Source organism: Leguminivora glycinivorella, chromosome 25, assembly GCF_023078275.1.
Source record: "Leguminivora glycinivorella isolate SPB_JAAS2020 chromosome 25, LegGlyc_1.1, whole genome shotgun sequence".
In the NCBI taxonomy this organism is placed as follows: domain Eukaryota; kingdom Metazoa; phylum Arthropoda; class Insecta; order Lepidoptera; family Tortricidae; genus Leguminivora; species Leguminivora glycinivorella.
This window is the reverse complement of record NC_062995.1, coordinates 11,653,139-11,676,738: the sequence shown is the minus strand read 5'-3', so window position 1 is coordinate 11,676,738 and position 23,600 is coordinate 11,653,139. Positions and strand designations below refer to the sequence as shown.

The following is a 23,600-nucleotide window of genomic DNA, read 5'->3' as shown; positions in this document are numbered from 1 at the left end:
CAGCAAAAAGGAGTGTACAAGTTCCAAGGAGGGTTCGGGGTTGTTTTTTGTCACTTTCTAACCCCCACTTCCCTGAAATGGGGGGTGGAAGCTTGTATGGAGCATTCTGCAATTTTCAAATTTAACGCGAGCGAAGCCGCGGGCAAAAGCTAGTAAGTTATAATTAAACAATTATTAGGATTAATATAATTTTATTACGTACAAGTCTTACAACATAATGTCAATAAATCATGATAAATTAATCCTTACATAATTACTCATACGCCATTTAAAAATATTGCACAATTCCTAAGCACTAATAATACTATTGATTGAGATTCTTATATATACATACATACATACATACATACATACAATCACGCCTGTTTCCCATATAGGGGTAGGCAGAGCACATGAAACTGCTAAAGTTACAGTGCCACTCTTGGCAAATAAGGTGTTGAAAGAAAACGAAACTGTGTCATATATACTAGTATGTATACAAGTATACACCGTGTGACCGAAGTTACCAACAAATTTAAAGTGTTAGTTTTAACCCCACAAAATTAAAAATTTGAAAAAACCCCCGACTGCGACATAGTAGACCGATTTTCATGAAACATGGCTAAGAACACTCCCGACTAACTCAGCTTTCAGACAAAAAAAACTAAATCTAAATCGGTTCATCCGTTCGGGAGCTACGATGCCACAGACAGACACACACACAGACAGACAGACAGACACGTCAAACTTATAACACCCCGTCGTTTTTGCGTCGGGGGTTAAAAATTCAAATATCTGATGTTTTTCAAGACCACTGTCTTGTCAAGTAAGGTGTATCCAAGAAAATGCGGATCAAGTTGAAAATTAAGATTATAACTACAGTAACCGAATACGATCCTAGGTTTTGTATCTGAAGCTAATTTAATTTATAAAACACGCTACTAAAGTATGCCCAGTACCTCAGGTACACTGTGTATATTTTAAACATAGAAACTCGTATATTACATTTATCTTTGGCTACTGAAAAAAGGAGTTAAAATTTTTCACGCGCTAAAGGTTTCAATCACAATCTAGACATATATTGCAGATGAAAGGTTTGTCCCTAGTGTGACAGTCTATTCCCGCTTGAGGTTCCGGCGCCGCGGTGGCGCGGGCATCTTCATGTGCACGTATTTAACGTGCGTGTGCACGGAGGCCGCTTGTGTGAACGACTTGCCGCAGATGCTGCAGACAAACGGTTTCTCACCTGTGTGAACCTGAAATAACAGAATCAAATATTTATTTGCAATTAAACATGTAAAGGGATTCTAAGTATCTGAGGATCTATCGCTGTCATTGCAGGTATAGACGGACAAACAAGTTTTGGCAGTAAAAAGGCGCGAAATTCAAATTTTCAATGGAAATCAAACCTTCTCCCCTGCATTTCAATCAATTTTTAAGCGTTATTGCTCGTCGATCATTCTGCCAACGTCAAGGTTTAGAAAGGCACGCGTTTTATATCAAGTCCATTGGCTGATGAGCTCTACATTTTTCAAATTTGCCACCTTTTTTAAATGCCAATATTTGTATTATTAAATGAAAACGGGACTTAATCGCGTAAAACTACCTACCTCAAAACCATATAAAGAAAAAGGTACGGTGGCCTAGATGGCGTTACACCTTTGGGGGTCGCTGGGCTAGATGCCGCTAATATTAATATTTGACATTTTAACACATCGAGCTAAGAATATGGGCCAAATTGTCAAAACTGAGGTTCAAAAGTTTTAAGCCTGTGTCGAAAGATGGCAGGCTATCCACTGTGATTACACATTTCACTTTGACAGTAATTCTCTATAATACTCGATCCTCTTTGGTTTAAATAAATATATTGCCAAGATTTGGTTGAAGCGCCGGCCCGCGCTTTTGATCAGGGTAGAGCGAGACATAGTTTTGGCGCCATTGTTAAATTTTGTTTGGGGTTCGAAGCTAAAAATACCAATAACGGAGTCCTTATAGTTTCGCTATGTCCGTCTGTCACGTTATAGCCATTTGACTAATAAGTAAATATAGTATAGCGTCCTATACTAGACAGAAATAGTAAACGCGAGCGAAGCGAGCGCGAAATTTTTCCCTATTATTGAGAGAGATTTTTAATAGCTGAATTCACTCCTGGCCTCTCGCCATTTGGGGCTCTGCGCCCACGCACTAAAACTTTATGATTTGGACTTTTCCACATTTACGATTTTGGCGCCCCCTCACCATCTGGCGCCTGGAGCGGCCGCTCCACTCGCTCTACCCTTAATCCGGCCCTGTTTACCGTCTATAGTTCAATTTTAAAATCATGGAGAGCAGTATGATATGAAGTAAGTACCTACCGTGCTGTGTACGGTGAGCGCAGACTTTTGCGTGAAGGACTTGTGACACTGTCCACACTTGTACGGTCTCTCCCCCGTGTGGGACCGCAGGTGGCACTGCAACACACCGGAATAGTATATTGTAGGGGAGAACTTACATACCTCAATTTTAGAAGTAAACAGAACGGTGTTATATTTGGAAGAAAACGTAATAATATGTTAAAATTATCAAACTATTCTATTATTTTTTGACGAGCGGTCTGGCCTAGCGCGTAGTGACCCTGCCTGCTACGCCGCGGTCCCGGGCTCAAATCCCGGTGAGGGCATTTATTTGTGTGATGAGCACAAATATTTGTTCCTGAGTCATGAATGTTTTCAATGTTCTATCTTCCGGCGAGACCATTTTTGGGCCACGGACGCAAAACGTGCAACATGGCGGAACTAAGTATTAAGCTAAGGTTTACTTACTTGTAGCAACATGGGGGAGACGAATCGTTTGGGGCAGCGCGGGCAGCTGTGCGGTTTCTCCCCTGTGTGAGTGCGCTGGTGATACTTCAGGATGGTGCTGTTCTGTAAAACAATACAACAGATGTGGTGCGAAAAGGGTTTTCTTTGTATTTTCAGGAAACGTTCGTATTTGTCATGCTAGTACATCAATGTCAATACATCTTGTACTGAGACTGGCTGAAATAGCATGACACGTTCGTACGTTTCAGAAACAATACGAAGGCAAATAAACATGAACGTAGAGAGTGTTTTAAATCGACACGAGTTGAGAATTAATTATTCGCACATGTATCGTACAACGATTTACAGTACATATGGCCATTTCATTTTTTGATATTGTTGCGTAATGAGCTTAACTTAACAAGTGCGGTAATATAGCGCCATATGTACTATAATAGTACATTGTGTCACAAGGGGAGGAAGTTGAATATTACTAACAAGAGTAGGTAAGTTAAATCGCGACGGCTTGCCGGAGCGATTCAAAGACTCGAGTTAGTAATATTCATACTCCCCGAGTTACACACAATGTTTTTCATCACACTCGCAATGTAAATAATATGTAAATATGTGTAAAAAAGTTAAGTACGGTACAAGAAATTTCATTATGCCCTTGGGAGAACGAATTTTCTATAACTCCCGCTCCGCCTACGTGCAATAGCACATTTAAAGTGCGGGTGTGATGAAAAATAAATACTATATTTACCTTACACAGCACAAGGGAACGTACATGTTTCTAATGGGGTGGCAACGCGCATGTGACACTGTTTGAGTTGCAGGCGTCCATAGGTTACGGTGACCGCTTTACATCAGGCGGGCTGTATGCTTGTTTGGCACCGACGTAGTAAAAAAAATGTCTATTTACCTTACACCTCTTCCCGCAGAGCTCGCACATGACCACCCCCCCGTACTGCTTTCTCGCATGGTGCGAGGCTTTCCTTCTCACACCCTTCACTTGCAGGTGCACGCGCTCGTAATGCACGCTGAGAGACGCCTCGGTGAGAAACGTTTTGTTACACTGCGGAGAGACAGTATTGTGAAACGTGTGGAGTAAGTTAAACATTGCAAACGAGAGCAACTTAAATAACGATTTAGAGATTCGAGTTAGAAATATTCTTTCACCCCGAGTCTTTCATCACACTTGCAATTAAAAAGATATATAAAAGACTTTTCCTCTTAGCCCCCCCCCCCCCCCCCCCTCTCTGGCGTCTTGAGAGCGCAGCGTCGGGCCAACTGTGTAAAATAATTCTTTGTCATACAGTAGGCCCGACGCTACGCTCGCGAGACGCTAGGTGGGGGGAAGCGGGGTGGGGGGGCTTAAAGGTGCGTATTTTTCTTTTCGTAAGTGCTATAGCGAATAGCGACCCTAAAAAGGTGTTAAAAAATAAAAAGATTTGTTTTATAATGTTACCTTTCACATTCAGCAAATGAGCAACCACTTTTCTATTCTTTTATAATTTGATACTTATTGTAGTTATTGTATTATGTCAAAGACCTATATAACTTCGTGTAGACAGATAAAGTCTAAGAAAAAAACGTACCCCAAAACCATACAGAAAAAGGTACGGTCAGCTAGATGGCGATACACCTTTGGAGTACGCTCGGCTAGATGGCGCTAATATTAATATTTGACATTTTAAAACATATCAACCTACGAATATGAACCAAATTGTCAAAACTGACGTTCAAAAGTTTTAAGCCTGTGTCGAGAGATTACACATTTTACTTTGACAGTAACTCTCTTTACTCGATCCTCTTTGATTATGTATAACCTTCGCCTTAGCATAGCTTTGCTTGTGTAATGCATTTTTACTGTTCTATAATTTATGAACCTCCAGGTCTTTTTTAGAGTAAAGGTCTTTTCCCACTAGACCGTCCCATACCATGACCGTGCTAGGAGCGCATCCGTCCAAATATTCTTTGTACTTTGCCCACCACTTTATAATAACCTCTAGCGGCCCACCATACAAAAAAATTGCCAAATAAATGGGTGAATCAACTTTTTCTTGCTTTTTGCAAGAATTGCCCATACTTATTATGAGCTCTACTTTTGTGAGTTTCAACCTCGCCATCGTGAATAAAGATCCTTATTTTTATTTTACATTAAGGGAATAATTAAAAAAAAAACATTTACAATTAAATCTATTAGTGACCCAGTGGAAGAGACACTTTTTTCATACAAAAGTGAGGGACAGCTATGTCCACTGGGTCACTGCTCGAAATAAAGTAATAAAATAGCAAATCCTATAAAAACATGATGTATTGCATAGCTTGTATATCTGTTTTTAATATAATAAGTATAAACTAATTACACTGAATACAAATTAAATTTTCTGACCACATGTAGTCGAAGTATGCGTAATTTTGCTGGCAAAGAAAAGTTGATTCACCCAAATTTGAATTAATGGTACTAGAAAACAGGACTAAATTTCTTTTATTTGAAAATCGAACGAATCAAAACAAAAGCAACTCAATTCCATTTAACGTAGATTCAAATTTTATAGGTATTTTGTCCTAGTATTAGGACATTGAGCCCCAGGAGGATATAGTTAGGGAAAGTCCAGCCCTACCTCATCGCACTTGGTCTCCGGTTTGCTATGCCGCTCCTCAGTATGGCTCCTCAGCAGCTCATCAGTCGCCAGGTTCTCTCCGCACAGAGTACATGCTCTATACACAAAAATAGGAAACTTATAAACAGCGAAAACAAACATGATTCCGGTGTGGCTCAGTCGGTAGTGACCCTGCCTGCTAAGCCGCGGTCCTGGGTTCGAATCCCGGTAAGGGCATTATTTGTGTGAGGAGCACAGATATTTGTTGCTGAGTCATGGATGTTTTCTATGTATATAAGTATGTATTTATCTATTTAAGTATGTATATCGTCGCTTAGTACAAGCTTTGCTTAGTTTGGGGCTAAGTTGATATGTAAGGTGTATCCACAATATTTATTTACATACATACAATCACGTCTGTATCTCAAAGGGGCAGGCAGAGATCATGTATTTCCATTTGCTACGATCCTGACAAACCACTTTCGCTTCACTCACTCTCATAACGTTCCTCATAAATGCTCGTCTGATTCGTGATTTCTGTTATATACATTGTTTTTCTTGCAGCCGTGAACAGTTTTGAACTTTGTCAGTGTTGTTGTGTTGAAGTTGCAGTTCCGCAGTGTAACTACACCTCATACTCTTTATTTCATTATATTTCTTAGGAAGATGTTCGGTCCAAGAACACCACCCTGAGCGACACCGAGATATGATTTACTGTTTACCATTTAGACTTCATTCATTCTCATCACAAAAACATCTTCGCATCGGTAGGAAATCGTCTAAGCTTTAGATAAACATACGTTATCATTCCAAAGTTCTTGGTTGTATTAGAATATGGAGATAGAGTCAGTCAAAAGCCTGAGTAAGGTCACCTGGCGCTAGGGTTGCAGAGGTTGTCCGGCGCCGTGAACGTGTGTCGCGCCATGGCGTACGAGCTCGCGAACTGCACGCCGCACGTGCTACAATTAAGGGACTCCGATTCGTTCTCCAAATTCTGCAAATGAAATGTCATTAAATTTGAAAGTCATTTGTGTTAGAACGGGGCAAATTTCTTTAATCGCACGTGCCAATATTGATGACCGAGCAAACACAAGATTCGAATATTAAAAAAGTGGAATCTTGAGCGTTGTAAGTGGTTCCGGGTTTCAAGGCACGAAGGTTAAACAAACTTTGTCAGCGAGTGAGACAATAAACTAAATCGAATTCATCATAGAATAGAATTGCGTTGTGCCATTCGGCTACGCACCCAGGTTTAAAAATGTATGAAATTACTTTGCGCTCTTGTGGATAAGAAGAAACTTTGTCATTTGTTTTTGAAGTTTCAAGACAGCGAGAAAGCCAAAACAGCGAAAAAACCAGTAGGCGTGGGGAAAAAATTGTAAACCCTACCCGCAGTCTAGATGGCACTGAATACCGCCTCGCAATTGTGGCCGCGTTCAGATGTTTCGGAGGGGCAGGCCGTACAGCTGCGTTCGTGGCCCACAAAGTGGTCTCGCCGGAAGATCAGCGCTGACCCCTGGGTCAGCATCTATGCTGAGGCGGGACCATTTCGTGGTAAACCCGTCATACATTTTTTTTAATATTAATTGTAAAATTGTATATAATACTTATGTAGATAATTATGTGTTTACCATGAATAAACTATTGAATCTTGAATCTTTAAACTTAAGACGAAGAAAACGATACAATACATTCAACAAGAACCAAATAATAAAAATGTCTGTGTGTCTGTACTACAGACCTGTTTGTGTGCTCGTGTCTTGTGCATTCTCAACCCGAAGTCCCCCTGAAAGGTCTCTCCACACACGTCGCACGATGTATTCTCCTGCGGGTGCTGAATGCGCACGTGCGTGCCGTGTGTCGAGGGTTTCCTAACAACAATTTAAACGATTACATTTAAAAATACTACGCTCGTAAATTGCAATCCTACCGACTGCGTCATCATCCTCCTTGCGTTATCCCGGCATTTGCCGTGGCTGATGGGAGCCCGGGGTCCGCTGTGACAACCAATCCCAAGATTTGGCAAAGGCACTAGTTTTACGAAAGCGACTGCCATCTGACCTTCCAACCCAAAGGGTAACTAGGCCTTATTGGAATTAGTCCGGTTTCCTCACGATGTTATCCTTCACCGAAAAGCGACTGGCAAATATCAAATGACATTTCGCACATAAGTTCCGAAAAACTCATTCGTACGAACTGGGGTTCGAACCCGCGACCTCCGGATTGAAAGTCGCACGCTCTTACCGCTAGGCTACCAGCGCTTACCGACTGCGCCATGTAAAAATTTGGTTACATGCTTACATACATACATCCTTAGAATGGGCGACCACCGTTTGCCAAAAACTATTCTCTACTCTGAGTTAGCGGCGGGTAAGCGAAGGCACGGTGGTCAGCACCTGCGCTACAAGGACGTGCTCAAACGACATCTGAACGCTTGCGACATCGACCATGAGCGTTGGGAGGAGCTTGCTGGGAAAAGGTCATCTTGGCGAACTACCATCTACAACGGTGGTAAGGCATTTGAGGATAACCGCCTCAAAACCTTAGATGAAAAGCGCCAATTACGAAAAGAGAGACCTAAGCCCTCCTACGTGTACACGTATAACTCCGCTGACGAACTTTATTGCCACCCGTGCCAGCGAGTATTTAAAAGCAAGTTCGGCCTGGCCAGCCACATTAGAGCACACGCAAGGAAACGTCCGTAAGGCTTATTTAGGGTCGCCGTCATCGAAAACGATGAGGAGGACTATATACATACATACAAAGGCATATGTAACTCTGTATAGACAGCTACAGTAAATAACGTACCTCAGAATCTTATAGAAACAGGTACGGTGGCCTAGATGGCGTTACACCTTTGGGAGACGCTCGGCTAGATGGCGCTAATATTAATATTTGACATTTTAACACATATCAAGCTAACAATATGGGCCAAATTGTCAAAACTGAGGTTTACAAGTTTTAAACTTGTGTCGAGAGATGGCAGTCTATGCACTAACTTTGACAGTAACTCTCTATAATACTCGATCCTCTTTGATACATATAATCACGCCTGTATCCCTTAAAGGGGTAGGCAGAGCACATGAACTACTCAAGTTTCAGTGCCACTCTTGACAAAAAGGGGTTAAAAGAAATCCAAATTGTGACATTGCAGTGACAGGTTGACAGCCTCTCGCCTACGCCACAATTTAACCCATATCCCACAGTCGACTTCTACGACACCCACGGGAAGAGAGGGGGTGGTGAAATTCTTAACCCGTCACCACACGGTTTTCGGATAATACATACAAAATACTACTTTTATTTTTTCATACCCTTCGGGTTGGAAGGTCAGATGGACAGTCGCTTTCGTAATACTAGTGCACAAGAAAAATCTTGGGATTCGTTGACAAATCGAAACCCAGGCTGCCATGGCGAATGCCGGGATAACGCAAGGAGGATAATTTTTTTATACAAATTGACGTGATATGTTAAGTGGACATAGATGAAGGTATGAAGAGTGGCATAGGCTACTTTTTGTCTCTTTCTAATGCGAGCGAAGCCGCGGGCAATAGCTAGTTACAATACAATACAATACAATACTCTTTATTGCACACCTTAGTTAATAAAGCACTCACTTGAAAGTAGCTCCACAATACTTGCAGACGTACTTGAACCCGCTGTGCTCGCGGAAATGCGTTATGGCGTGGTACCTGTTGAAGAAATATAAAATAGAACCGTTTTTCCCCCGAAGGGTAAAAAACGGATATTTAGGTTCCTGCCGAAGCTTGAACCACTAATGAGATTAACACCTTCATAACTCGGCCCTAATCGAGTGAATTCCTCGACTAGTAGCGCCATCTGGCGCGCCAGTCAAGTACTAGTGTCGCCCGGTTACCAGCGCTCGGCTGCTTTTTCCTCAGTACCTTTAGCCGGCAAGGCCCTTAAGGGTGGTTCAAGCTTCGGCAGGAACCTAAATATCCGTTTTTTACCCTTCGGGGGAAAAATGGTTCTATTTAGGTGTCCGTGCCTTCGCTTGAACCACTAATGAGACGTGTTTAAACCTCTGCCGGCGCTGGTTAGGGCGTACTGTGACTGATATACTTTATTTATACAGAAATATTATAATAAGAAATAGGAAGGTATACAAAGGGATGCTTCAAAATTTAGTCACTAAGGTTTCATGAGTTGAAACTGACTCCACACAGCACAGCACAGTTATCCATTATGACTCTATGATGGTGGTGAATTACTTAATTTATGTATAACATAAAACCGACAGGAAGCCAGTAGTTAATAGATCGGTATTACAATATTTACGGAAATAAAACCTGTTATTTCAATAACATTTTTGTGAGAAAATTTTCTGTAGCAACCCAAACTCTGAAGAACTTCCCCTTCCTCAATGGGTGTTACATCAACGTCGGCTAAATTTGTCTCACGTTTCCCTTACAACAGTCCCTAGTCAGAACAAGATCATATACATGTTTTTTGTGTTATAAATTCACCAAGATACTAGTTTTCTTCTGCTTAAGATAACTATAATTATATCATGTAACTATAATACACAATTATATCATAGCACTGCCATGAGCATTATGACATTATGTTTAAATTTTTATTTTTCATGTAAATTGATTACTGTACCATAAGTAATGCGCCTATATGTATATGTAATATGCACATACTATTGTTACAATTTATTTATTTATGCATAAATATCAAACGCCTGTAAAAAAGTGATATAGAATTTGTGCAATCTTTGTCAAAAGAGGTAGGACACGCCAAATTTGGTACCATACAACAAAAAAAAAAAAAAAATTGCCCTGTTAGTATACTGAGTAATAAGCAATATTGACATAGCTTAAACATTGTCTTACATAGCCCACTGCCAAATGTCAACATTTCCCATAGCATAATGTGTTATGAATTCTGTATATGAAATATACATTTGCCAAAACAATTGAAATGGACGCTTGAGTTGGAACAAATTGTACGCTATCATATGTTAATTTGTAATGTATACCCACATCACGATAATGTATGCGTTACTGCTGGACTGGTAGCAAAACTGCAAATAAGATGATAATACATTTTCGGCTTCTGACTGAATTGACAATACCATGGCCACGATTAGCTTAGGATCCATATATTAAAAGGTAAGCTCCTACTCAAAGTCTTTACGAGAACAGAAACTATGCAAATTTTTCCTATTAAATTAAAATGGGTCAACTGAGCAAAAAGCTTTGGGATACAAGCGATTGAAACGAATCAATGATCTAATGAGTCACACATACTTAGGCGAAGATCAAATGAAGGCAATTATTTCTAATTAAATTGACTTTGATACTTCCATGAATATACATGAATGTTAATGCGGGAATCCTCTTTACACTATACGCGTCAACTTTATTTAGTCTTTTACTATGTCTAGCTAGTATGCTTTTTTCGATATTTGAAATATTTAATTTGTGTTTGAATAATTATGAATATGTGATGCATATATTTTTAGGCTTATCATTTTTATGACTTATGTGCTGACTAGCCGAATTTATAAAGGCAAAATTGTACGATTCGTGAGCTAGTAATTCTAAAACATTACGACTTATGGCTCTTTAGTCCATTTCGATATTCTAATAAGAATGTAAGACGACAGATAACTCTTCAAATAAGGGTTAATGATGTACGATTAATTACCCATTTATAATTAAAATTCAGTCATCAGCTTAAGATAGTAAATAGTTTTCTTTTCAGAACTTTCGTAATTTATCACCAAATTGCAAAGCAATATATTCTATATTGCTCTTTTGTGCGAATAATATAAATGTCTCACGTTCTTTATAAACTGATGTATACACATAAACATACGGGTTAATATTTACTGTATAATATTCTTGCTTATTTCCCAAAATCCATATGCAGCGGGACGTCCCACAAACAAGATGCAACTGTTATGTAGGGTAATACCTGATTCTACAATTATATCGAGATGACAATTATTTATTTATCGTATGGCATGTAATTAGAATTTTCTTAAAAGTCGTACGTGCGCACGGCTGTAGCATGTAGCGCCACGGACGATGACAATGGTATTTACACTTGCCTGTCATCCGAGACCAATAGGTCAAAATATCGTAGCTATAAGTACTGCGTACATTAAGCGCTGAGCTTTTATTTTTCATTTAGGTGTCAAGACCTTACTTCTGATAAATATAGTTCATCAATATCTATTTAAACGGCAATAATTTTAAGTTTTCTGTTACGACTAGAAACCCATTCTGCCTAGAATCTGCGCTCCCTTTTATGAGTGTCCTAACAAATTCTTGTATGTCAGGTATATTAGGAGTCCGAAGTCTTCTAAATTAAGTCATAAGCACAGCAATGTTATAAACATCATATTTCTAGTTCCTTACACTGAATTCAATTGGGACTGGGACTCGTCCTCTGACCTTACGAACCGTTTTTGAATAAGTTGTGGCGTCTCCTCTGTTACTGACAAATAGTCGCGCCGCAAAATTCTAATAAATGGCGCTTAGTAAGCAACTGCGGAAATGTTTATCGATCCTACAACGCGCTAATGGATTCCAAAAGTTAATTGTAAATATACAACTTCTGTTAATCTCTCTAGGCCCCAGAAACCTATTCGGAAAACATTTGTCAAATGAAATAAACGGGAACTTTCTGTTAGTAATACCGCAGTAGCGGGCGATAATTTTAGGATGCGAGCGCCTCTTTATTTGTAAGAGGAAACTGTGGTCTAAAATCGAAAGAGATTCATCCTTCAATTTCCGTTTAATTTATTATTTCAGAAACAGGCCTCCACATTCACTGACTACCTTTCAACATTTTATCCATAAGAGTGCCTTAGCAAATTGTGAAAATCGGCTTCTCTCGGAAAATGTATTGCCCTATTGGTTTTAATGAGCTTAAAGTGTTTTCGATATATCATACTCATACCACAAATAAGCACTTTGAATACAATTTACCTACACGGTTTTTTGCTTTGTTTTGTGTAGTTGTTTAAGTTTAGGACCAACTTCATTTACCTCGGTCAAGAGATGTAAGCCATAGTTCTTCGCTGTAAATAGTTTGAGAATATTGTTCGGTCGTCTCTTTAATCTAATTCGTTAGTTATTTATAGAAACATAGGATTCGTAACATTACGCCATCGATCTGGGCAACCGACAAATCCTTTTACGACGAGAGTCCGTCCTGAGTAACAATGCAACAAGGCATACTAAAATGCTATTGTACTAAATAACATATCCTTTAAGTCATTTTGCCAAACTATCCACAAAATATCGTATATATTTGGGAGTCAGATTTCCGGTACGAGTTTGTTGTCTTTGTAATTAACCTCTTCAAGGATTGTCTGTAACCTTGGTCTAGATAACGTTAGTAATAATGCATGATTGAGTATTCTAACCGTTGGTCGATTAACGGCAGTTTGAGGTCAATTTGTAGTACATATATGTATATATCGTACTTAGAAAACTTTCCGAGCTGTAGCTTTTTATTTCTAAATGAATTGGTTCAGAAGTCTCTACTGGGTCGATTGTTATAGAAGTAATACTTTTGTCAGTTCGGTATACTGAACAACATATACTGGAACATTATCCGCCATTAGTCCAACTGGATGTTTCAGCCGGACAGCTATAAGTTTGCTGAAATACAGACGAATATCCAGGTTTCACAGAGTAATGAGCCTAGTACAAGAATTTTCCTTTGCGGTAAGTTATTTTGTAGCTAATAGTCAACATTTGCTAAGTACCTGAGTGGTTCTTCTGCATTTCTAAAGTCCGTATCAAGACCCAAGACCATGCGTCAATTATTGACGCCCCTGACGCCGCCTCCTTCATTTAAAAGAATCTGCACTCTAGGAATAGCGTAAAACAGTGGCATAAATTATGTAATGGATTTTCTTTTTCCCATTGGTATCTTCGCCGCCCCCTCTCCCTTTCAGATTGGGCAAGAAGGGCTTTGTAATATAAAGTAGTTTTTCATTCTGTTTAGCATCACTATTATGTATATTTCTTAATTCGCTTAGTATCTGACAACAAAGTGCTACTTAATTGCTACCGAAGCTCCACCCACACGTTTTTAGATGTGGAAGTGGATTTTCACAACGTCAAACCTGCTAAAAAACCTCTATCATGACGAGCATTCTAAAAGTTGACATGACAAATTAGGTTGGCAATAACGGCGTTGCTTTACAGTAATTGGATCACACATTCGTCATCATTATGGCCGTTCAGATATTCACGAGTGAGATAAATTTGGACATTCCTCACAATCATTCATCTGTTGGTCAGGTGACCACGCTGATTATGTATTAGCTAATTAGGCAATTGAGACGACGCCGATTTCGTTCACTTTACCTGTCTAAAACGACCCCACTTATGGGAACCCATCACGTGATGATTTTTGTCTAATAAGACAATGACTAAACTGTGTAATTGTGTATGTCTCAGGTTAACACGTACGCTGTGGTTCTGATTCGAAAGACCTTCTACGAAGTACATATGTTTAGAAATACCTTATACAAAGTATGTTTAGTTAAGAGTTGTGCTAATTACCGCAAAGTAGATGTTAAAGCGACATAATCTCATTGAGATTCGAGTACAAATACAACATTTTGCCTCGTGATCATAACGCTCGTCTCATGACACGAAAGGTGAATTAGTGCATAGCATGTAATAACCCAATGGGTTCTCACAGGATGTCGTAAATCATCGCATAGGGCAACGAAATCCAAATTCCAAGTCGCTGCAAAGTTTAATCTTTTACGGGGCGACGTTTGTCAATTTATATGACAGTGTACTTTTTCGCACAGCACAACTTTACTCATGTTGTCTCTAATGACAAATCATGTCTGCACAATGAATGATCTCCTTTGTCATATCACGAGGCGATGCCCTATCGGATCGTGGCCCTATCTTTTCATAGGCCAGGTTATCTAATGGGAGCTCATCTGTCGTTTCAAGACATCTCTTGTGTCCTGTCACCTCACGAGGCGAAGCTGTGACTTTTCAAGGGACGAACCTATGTCGTCTCACGGGACGTCGCTCTGTTTCGTCTTACGTGAGCGTGGCATTTGTCCCTTATATTCTTTATGACGGTGCGTAGGATTACACTGCGTCCCATCGCTGTCAATTTTCTTCATCGTCTCCATGCCACCATACAGGAACAACCCTGTCGTCTCGCGGGACAATGCAATGTCGTCTCATTGGACGACGCCTGTCGTGTCACGGCACGACGCCATGTCGTCTAACTGGACGACACCTGTCGTCTCACGGGACGACGCTTGTTGTCTCACGGGACTACACCATGTCATCTCACTGGACGACGTCATGTCGTCTCACGGGACGACGCCTGTCGTCTCACGGGACGACGTCTGTTGTCTCACGGGACGACATCTGTCGTCTCACAGGACGACGTCTGTCGTCTCACAGGACAACGTCTATAGTCTTACGGGACGACATCTTTCGTCTCACGGGACGACGTCTGTCGTCTCACAGGACGACGTCTGTCGTCTCATGGGACGACGTCTGTCGTCTCATAGGACGACGTCTGTCGTCTCACGGGACGACGTCTGTCGTCTCACGGGACGACGCCATGTCAGTCTCACGTGAGTGAGGCATATGTATCCGCGTGTTTATGACGGTGCCTACAGGAGGTCACTGCGTCTCGTCGCTGCGCCAAAGGCACCGAGCGGAATATCACGAAGTTAGAAGTAATCATAATCTTTTCGATGTTTTAAATTTCTCGAACTTTTTAAGACTTGCTTTTGTAAACGTGTTGCTCGGCCGAGTTACAAAAGCGTACTGAGGAAAAAGCAGCCGAGCGCTGGTAACCGGGCGACACTAGTACTTGACTGGCGCGCCAGATGGCGCTACTAGTCGAGGAATTCACTCGATTAGGGCCGAGTTATGAAGGTGTTAATCTCATTAGTGGTTCAAGCGAAGGCACGGACACCTAAATAATAGGTTTTTTATCTATTTATTTTTATACTACGTCAGTGACAAACAAGCGTACGGCCCGCCTGATGTAAAGCGGTCACCGTAACCTATGAACGCCTGTAACTCAAACAGTGTCACATGCGCGTTGTCACCCCATTAGAAGCTTGTACATTCCCTTTTACAAGTACACAGCAAAAAGGAGTGTACAAGCTCCAAGGAGGCTTCGGGTTGCCGACAATTCAAAGGAAAATAGACGGAACAAGTTAGTTCCTTAAGTCCTCCCGTCATCAGCACACCGCACCCTCGTTGAGCTCTGGCAGACTTACTCACCGGCAGGAACACAACACTATGAGTAGGGTCTAGTGCTATTTGGCTGCGGTCTTCAGTAAGGCGGAGGTACTTCCCCAGTTGGGTTCTGCTTTAGATTCGAGCGAGACGATATCCGCTGTCCTGTGCCCTACCACACAAAGCGGAATATCATTCGCTATGCCCTACCTCCTACGATTCGCTGTGCCCTACCTCCCACGATTCGGTTTTTTTTTTTACAAAAATTCCATTTTTGGCACAAGCGTTTATCGCTGACTGTACCTTTCTTTCAACAGTCATCTACTGCTCTCCGAGACGTTTCTAAAAACCCCTTACTCGATGGGGACACGACGTTTCATAACAGAGTTCCTATGACCCCTTTCTGCTCCATCATCAGATCAAACAAATCCATGATACCATAACATTGCGTTGTCACGTGATTGGCATATACATACATACATACATACAATCACGCCTGTATCCCATAAAGGGGTAAGCAGAGCACATGAAACCACTAAAGCTTCAGTGTCACTCTTGGCAAATAAGGGGTTGAAAGAAAACGAAACTGTGACATTGCAGTGACAGGTTGCCAGCCTTTCGCCTACGCCACAATTTAACCCATATCACACCGTCGACTTCTACGACACCCACGGGAAGAAAGGGGGTGGTGAAATTCTTAACCCGTCACCAGGCAAGCAGGATTGACAGGAAGTATGTAAAATTTCAGCTCAATCGGAAACCGGGAAGTGGGTCAAATTTAGCTTCTACGTTTTCACCCAACAAAAACTTGTCAAAACAAACAAGGTTTACCAAAAACTAGTAGGGATTGTGTTAGGTTAAGAATCATGTTCTGAGTGATAATACTTATTTGGAGAGAGAGAGAGAGTCACAGTGGTGTATCTCACCTTTTGACCTAGCCTGCTAATTCGCGGTCCTCGATTCGAATCCCGGTAAGGTCATTTATTTGTGTGATGAGCACAGATATTTGTTCCGGAGTCATATATGTTGTCTTTGTTTGTATACAGAGTGGGGCCTGTAACAAAGGCGAAGAATTGAACTCTAGGCTATTCTCCTTATACTGATCAACATTTGTTCGGCGACTTTTAAAAATAACTTGTATTTTGATTTTTATCACCCTTGAAAGTTTTTTCTAAGAGGTAATGTATTGCGAATTCTGTTAAGTCTAAAGTGTAACAGACAACGTCAATGACAACAATAATGGCGTACATTGAAGCTAATATTTATTTTGTATGAAAAATTAAAAATTTAAAGACTTCATAATTTTTAAAAGTCACTGAACAAATGTTGATCAGTATAAGGAGAATAGCCTACAGTTCAATTCTTCGCCTTTGTTACAGGCCCCACTCTGTATAATATAAGTTAGTATTTGTATATGACAGGGATAGGTCCGGATTGCCACCATCTTCAGACATCAGGGCGTTGCTGGGTCATTCAAGATTAAGACGACGACGATAGTAATCAACGATTTATGTTACATACTTAAGATTTTACAATAACTTGATTTAGAACAATTATAGCGTGGACAGTTCCGAGGTAGCTCTAAGACTTCTTGTCTCTAGCGTGGTCCGCCAGAGAGTGCTGGGTCTCAGGTATCCCGGCTCCGTCCTAACGCACGAAGTGGGGACAACTCTTCGCGCGCTGCGCTACAATTGACTGTCCAAGCCAATATTCGGTTTGTCTCCGACATACGAGTATATATATCGTTGTCAAGTACCCACCACACAAGCCTTCTTGAGCTTACCATGGGACTCAGTCAACGTGTAAGAAGTCCTATATTAATTTACCTGTTGCTGGCGACGAAGCGGCAGTCCTTGCAGACGAACTTGAGGCGGTGCGTCTCGGCGTGCGTGCGCAGGAAGGCGGGGATGCGGAATCGAGAGAAACACAACTCGCACTGCTGCGCTCCGACACTCTGTACACAAACATATTTAATGTGTCACCTGTTGCTGGCGACGAAGCGACAGTCCTTGCAGACGAACTTGAGGCAGTGCGTCTCGGCGTACGTGCGCAGGAAGGCGGGGATACGGAACCGGGAGAAACACAACTCGCACTGCTGCGCTCCCACACTCTGTACACAAACGTAATGTGTCACCTGTTGCTGGCGACGAAGCGGCAGTCCTTGCAGACGAACTTGAGGCGGTGCGTCTCGGCGTGCGTGCGCAGGAAGGCGGGGATACGGAATCGAGAGAAACACAACTCGCACTGCTGCGCTCCCACACTCTACACAAACATAATGTGTTAACATTCACTACCAGACAAAATACTATTTTTCATTACAGATGGTGATTTTTTTTACGCACTAGTGCGAGAAGTGGTTCTAATAAACATATCAAGTCCAAACTTCGGAGGGCCATCTGTACTGATAAACTTCGTACGATACACGTGCGAAAAGGAAATTCGTAACTCGAGTCGATTAAAAACAATCCCTTTGGTCATGTTGTAATTTATCGCCACTCGTTTCGAACTTACTTTTTTTCGCACTCGTATCGTAATGTACTATTATACAATCGTGATATAATATAGAGCTTTTCAGTCGAGTACAGTGTTTAGGCTACGAAGCTTGCTGAGTGGCCTAATAGTACTGTACAAGAGTGAAAAGCTTAAATATATCACTATTGTATACGGGTGAATCAACTTTTTCTTGCCTGTTATTGCCATGGTTACGGTCCCCGCTGCGCCGCGAGTCACGCTGGTTTTATGCAAAATTATGCTGCTGAAATTATGCAAGCATGCATGTATTCCATGTTTGTAAGTAGGTGGCAAGTTAAGGAAAGGGCTTGTTGACACCATAAAAATGCATGTTTGCATAGTTTAAGTCGCAAAATTTTGCATAAAACCAGCGTGACTCAGGGGACCATGGCAGTAACTGGCAAGAAGAAGTGGATTCGCCCAATACAATACTTTTTCTATGAGTTTTCATCATCATCATCACCCAAACTGTCCAAGACCCCAGCAGAGGGTAATAGCACACTCAATGAAGCCTATCTCGCGGGAAATAATTCGTGTATAGGCGTATTTTTGCCTTTGAAATCCTTCCGACATCCGATATCGGATCGGATAATGTGAAAACGCACTAAGGCGGGCTGCTAGTACCGGGCTTATTGAGGAGCGCTTATAGCTCATACTTTTACTACGCGCGTTGGTATCTTTTTACGTTGCATTATAACACGTTTATGTGAAATAGTTTTTGAGTTAGAAGGGGGTCAAATGTGGCTCCAAACGGTTCGTGTAATATTACACACGGTGCTGCTTGCTACTTTTGTTACTTGAACCTGGCTTGACACGTTACCGCGTCTCTATAAGAATAAACGTATTGTTCATAAACAAATGAGTTTATTCCTTTATTGTCCATCTTTTCCCTTCCATATCTCATGAACGATTGGTCCCAGATAAAAAGTGTATAAGACTTTTTTGTAGAGAATTTTATGAAGATTACTTGTGTTTCAGAACATTTTTTGCTATGTGCCACAGTTTAAGAGTTATTCGCGAAAAACTAAAAAAAGGGACCTTTACACCCCCCTCCACCCGTTAGCTCCTCCCCTACCCATCAGTACTTTGAGTATGTGGATTAGAACACCATTCCCTACAACTATGCCAAAATTCGCCTATACACGAATTATTTCCGCCGACGGACAGTTAAATGTCTTCGTTAGGCGTGCTATAACAGGATGTAAAGAAGAAGGGGCAGTACAATAAATAAATTATGAATCACATTGACATTCTTCAACGTGGCTTCCGACGAAGGCCCTTTAAAGCACAGCTGACACTTGAACAGAGAGTTGACGAAGTTGGAGGAGTTCTTAACTACGTCAGCCACGATAGCTGGAGACCCGGGTTCGATTCCCGGCTTCGCCACCAGTGGGCTTGATCGCTTTCTCTTTAGTGCATGGTATCTATTTCAGTTTATAAGTTCTTAAATATAACAAGATCATACCATCCTCTCATACATTAAAATACGCCTAAGAACTCGCATACACTACACCACACATAGATGGCGACACAAAAAATGTCTTGTAGTTTTCGATTATACGCGTAGATGGCGTTAAGTGTCACTTTTGACATCGTTTTATGGCTCGAAAGCAAAGACATTATGTAACTCCGTATAGAGGTAGAAAGATAATTCTAAAAAAACGTACCTCAGAACCAGACAGAAAAAGGTACGGTGACCAAGATGGCTTTACACCTTTGGAGGACGCTCGGCTAGATGGCGCTAATATTAATATTTGACATTTTAACACATATCAAGCTAAGAATATATAAGTTTTAAGCCTGTGTCAAGAGATGGCAGTCTATGCACTGTGATTACACATTTTCCTTAATAACTCTTTATAATACTCGATCCTCTTTGGTACAATAAATGAGCTACGAATGAATTCTTACCGGATCATGATGTTTCAAAGTATGATTCTTAAACGTGGCTTCCGACGAAAACCCTTTAAAGCACAGCTGACACTTGAACGGAGAGTTGACATAATTGGAGGAGTTCTTCCTGGCCGCCATGTTTTCCAGCTGCTGTTCCATCGTTAACACGACTATCTCCATGTTGTACTTGGCCTCGAATGCGGGGAAATCCGCTTCGCAATCAAACATTTTCTTTATCTTCTTTTCTGTAAAGTTTAATAGTAACAAATACATATTGTAACTCCGTATAGCCTCGTAAGGCCCAATGTACATTACAATGTACATAGTATTGCAATCTAATGTGAACCTTCCTTGAACTGAATAAAGTAGAATTTCCATTGTTACATTGATTTTAGAAACAAACGAAAATGTTACCAATTTATTTATAGAATAAGGTTCAAATTCAAAATGGGAAAACTAACTATGGTGGGCCTTACGAGGTTAGACAGCTACAGTGCAAGAAAAAAACGTACCTCAGAATCATATTATAGAAAATCGGCCAAGAGCGTGTCGGGCCACGCTCAGTGTAGGGTTCCGTAGTTTTCCGTATTTTTCTCTAAAACTACTGAACCTATCAAGTTCAAAATAATATTCCTAGAAAGTATTTATAAAGTTCTACTTTTTAAACATATGGTTCAAAAGTTAGAGGGGGGGGGGACGCACTTTTTTTTCCTTTAGGAACGATTATTTCCGAAAATATTAATATTATCAAAAAACGATCTTAGTAAACCCTTACTCATTTTTAAATGCCTATTCAACAATATATCACACGTTGGGGTTGGAATGAAACAAGATATCATCCCCCATTTTACATGTAGGAGGGTACCCAAATAAAACATTTTTTTCCATTTTTTATTTTTGCACTTTGTTGGTGTGATTGATATACATATTGGTACCAAATTGCAGCTTCCTAGTGCTAACGGTTACTGAGATTATCCGCGGACGGACGGACGGACGGACGGACGGACAGACAGACATGGCGAAACTATAAGGGTTCCTAGTTGACTACGGAACCCTAAAAAACGTACCTCAGAACCATATACAGAGTGGGGCCTGTAACAAAGGCGAAGAATTGAACTGTAGGCTATTCTCCTTATACTGATCAACATTTGTTCAGTGACTTTTAAAAATTATGAAGTCTCTAAATTTTTAATTTTTCATACAAAATAAATATTAGCTTCAACGTACGCCATTATTGTTGTCATTGACGTTGTCTGTCACACTTTAGACTTAACAGAATTCGTAATACATTACCTCTTAGAAAAAACTTTCAAGGGTGATAAAAATCAAAATACAAGTTATTTTTAAAAGTCGACGAACAAATGTTGATCAGTATAAGGAGAATAGCCTAGAGTTCAATTCTTCGCCTTTGTTACAGGCCCCACTCTGTATGTAGAAAAAGGTATGGTGGCCTACATACCTTTAGGTATCTTCTTTTTCTCCCTAGGACCTTCTTTCTCAACCTTCCTCTTCCTCTTTCTTTTCTTGTCCACTTCGTCTTTATAATCCTCATCTTCATAGTCTATATTATCTGAATCTTCGTATTTCACAATATCTTCATTTTTGGGTTCTTCCTCTTTGACTATAATGGGTAGTTCTGGGTCTTGGTATTGGTATTCGATAAGCGTGTTGGTGTGGCTGGTGAGGATGGCGAACTGAGGGTTGATGGTGGCGATGGTGCTTGTTGTAATCTGCAATATTTTTTTTTTTGCAAAAATTTCATTTTTGGTACAAGCTTTTATCGCCAACTGTACCTTTCTTTCAACACCCCGTTCTCGATGGGGATACGACGTTTCATAATAGAGTTCCTATGACCACCTTTCTGCTCCATCATCAGATCAGCTCCATGATACCATAATATTGCATTGTCACATGATTTACATATGTGTGCAAAATTTCAGATCAATCAGAAACCGGGAAAATAAATTTGTCGGCATCATTAGTGTAGTTATGATAGTATTTAATACAAATAAAAATCAAGTATGTAAATAGTATATAAATAATCCTAACTAATAGTTAAAAATGTAATACTAGAGTATGTGGATGGCAACAAGCACAATAACTACATCTTCTTCAGTCGGTCCCTCAATGCTGAGGATGGTGACATCATGTCATTCTGTTGAAGACTAGGTCCCTCCATAGGCATCTATTCCTCGCCAAGCGCATGGCCTCGTGCAGTTTTAATTGCATGGGTGCAGTAATTTGAATGCACCATCTAGTAGGGGGAGGAGGAATGACTACATATACACTACATAGTTTGGAACTCACCCCATGCTGTTTCTTAAGGGTCCACAGGAGCTCTTGAGCCCGCTGGCTTCGCACTCGTAACTGCTTATACTTGGATAGAAGTGTACGACAGAATACACACATGTGCTGTGGATACCCATCTAATGCTGACACCTACAACAAATAGACAAAACATGCTCAAGAGCATATTAAGTGTTACACCATAACCCATCTGGGATGGGATAAACATTAATGATGGGTGAATCAACTTTTTCTAGTCTGTTATTGCCATGGTTATGGTTATGGACCCCTGAGTCACGCTGGTTCATAATAAGCATGCATGTAGTCCATGTTTATAGGTGGCAAATTAGGGAAAGGGCTTGTTAACACCAGAAAAATGCATGTTTGCATAGTTTAAGTAGCATATTTTTGCATAAAACCAGCGTGACTCAGGAGACAGTAACCATGGCAATAACAAACAAGAAAAAGTTGATTCAAACGGATGAATATGATCAGTAATTTTCACTTGTTTCTTATGATATAAGTTTAGGTAATATTTTTATTAAGTACTAGCTTTTTCCCGCGGCTTCGCTCGCGTTAGAAAGAGACAAATAGTAGCCTATGTCACTATCCATTCCTTCAACTATCTTCACTTAAAAAATCACGTCAATTCATCGCTCCGTTTTGCCGTGAAATACGGACAAACAAACAGACACACACTTTCCCGTTTATAATATTAGTATGGATTATAAGCATTATAATTATATTTATTCACATAGATAAAAACGCACGACAACCTCACCTTGATGCCTAAAAGCTCTAGAATTTCTTTTTTTAATCCATTTTCATGAATACCGTACAACTTAGCTTCAGTAGCTAAACAAATCCGGCAAGCAAGCAAACGCTCGGTGCTGCTAGCAATTTCTGTTTTCACTGGACGCATCTTTACTAAGGAACCCAGTAAAATAGTAAATAGTACTATTTGTAATTCATAAATTCATGAATTGTTATTCATTTCGTGTATTTCTATTTTTCGTTAGTGCATTTTCAGTAATTTCGTTTGACGTTTACTGTCTAATGTTACCACATTAGCATAGTAGTTTTCTTGAGAATAATAGTAGAAAAAAGTATCTTGGTCAATCGGCGAAACATAGCTGATTAACTGAAAAAATTGTTCTGTTTACAGAATGATATATTTTATGTCTTATCCTTGAATTTTTACACTTTTAGTATGGAGTTTTTTTTTTTTTTTTCATTCTTTATTTGAGGCTTTTTCGTTTCACGAAGATGTCGCCTCTACAGCAACATAACGACTTAATTAACAGAGTTAAAATTTAAAACAA

General features: G+C 40.4%; 1 protein-coding gene across 1 annotated transcript; it reads right to left on the bottom strand.

The window, feature by feature from the left end:
* Positions 1-268: 268 nt before the first annotated feature.
* On the bottom strand, positions 269-23,222 carry LOC125239544 (oocyte zinc finger protein XlCOF6-like). The gene is made up of 13 exons (XM_048147159.1): positions 23,060-23,222; positions 22,300-22,431; positions 21,452-21,722; positions 20,011-20,237; positions 17,415-17,542; positions 8,983-9,057; positions 7,107-7,236; positions 6,238-6,359; positions 5,387-5,483; positions 3,682-3,834; positions 2,781-2,882; positions 2,334-2,429; positions 269-1,235 (listed from the first exon to the last, which is right to left on the bottom strand). Exons 1-13 carry the CDS (start codon positions 23,198-23,200, stop codon positions 1,095-1,097), a joined length of 1,815 nt encoding a protein of 604 aa, XP_048003116.1. The 5' UTR covers positions 23,201-23,222; the 3' UTR covers positions 269-1,094.
* Between the last annotated feature and the right edge of the window lie 378 nt (positions 23,223-23,600).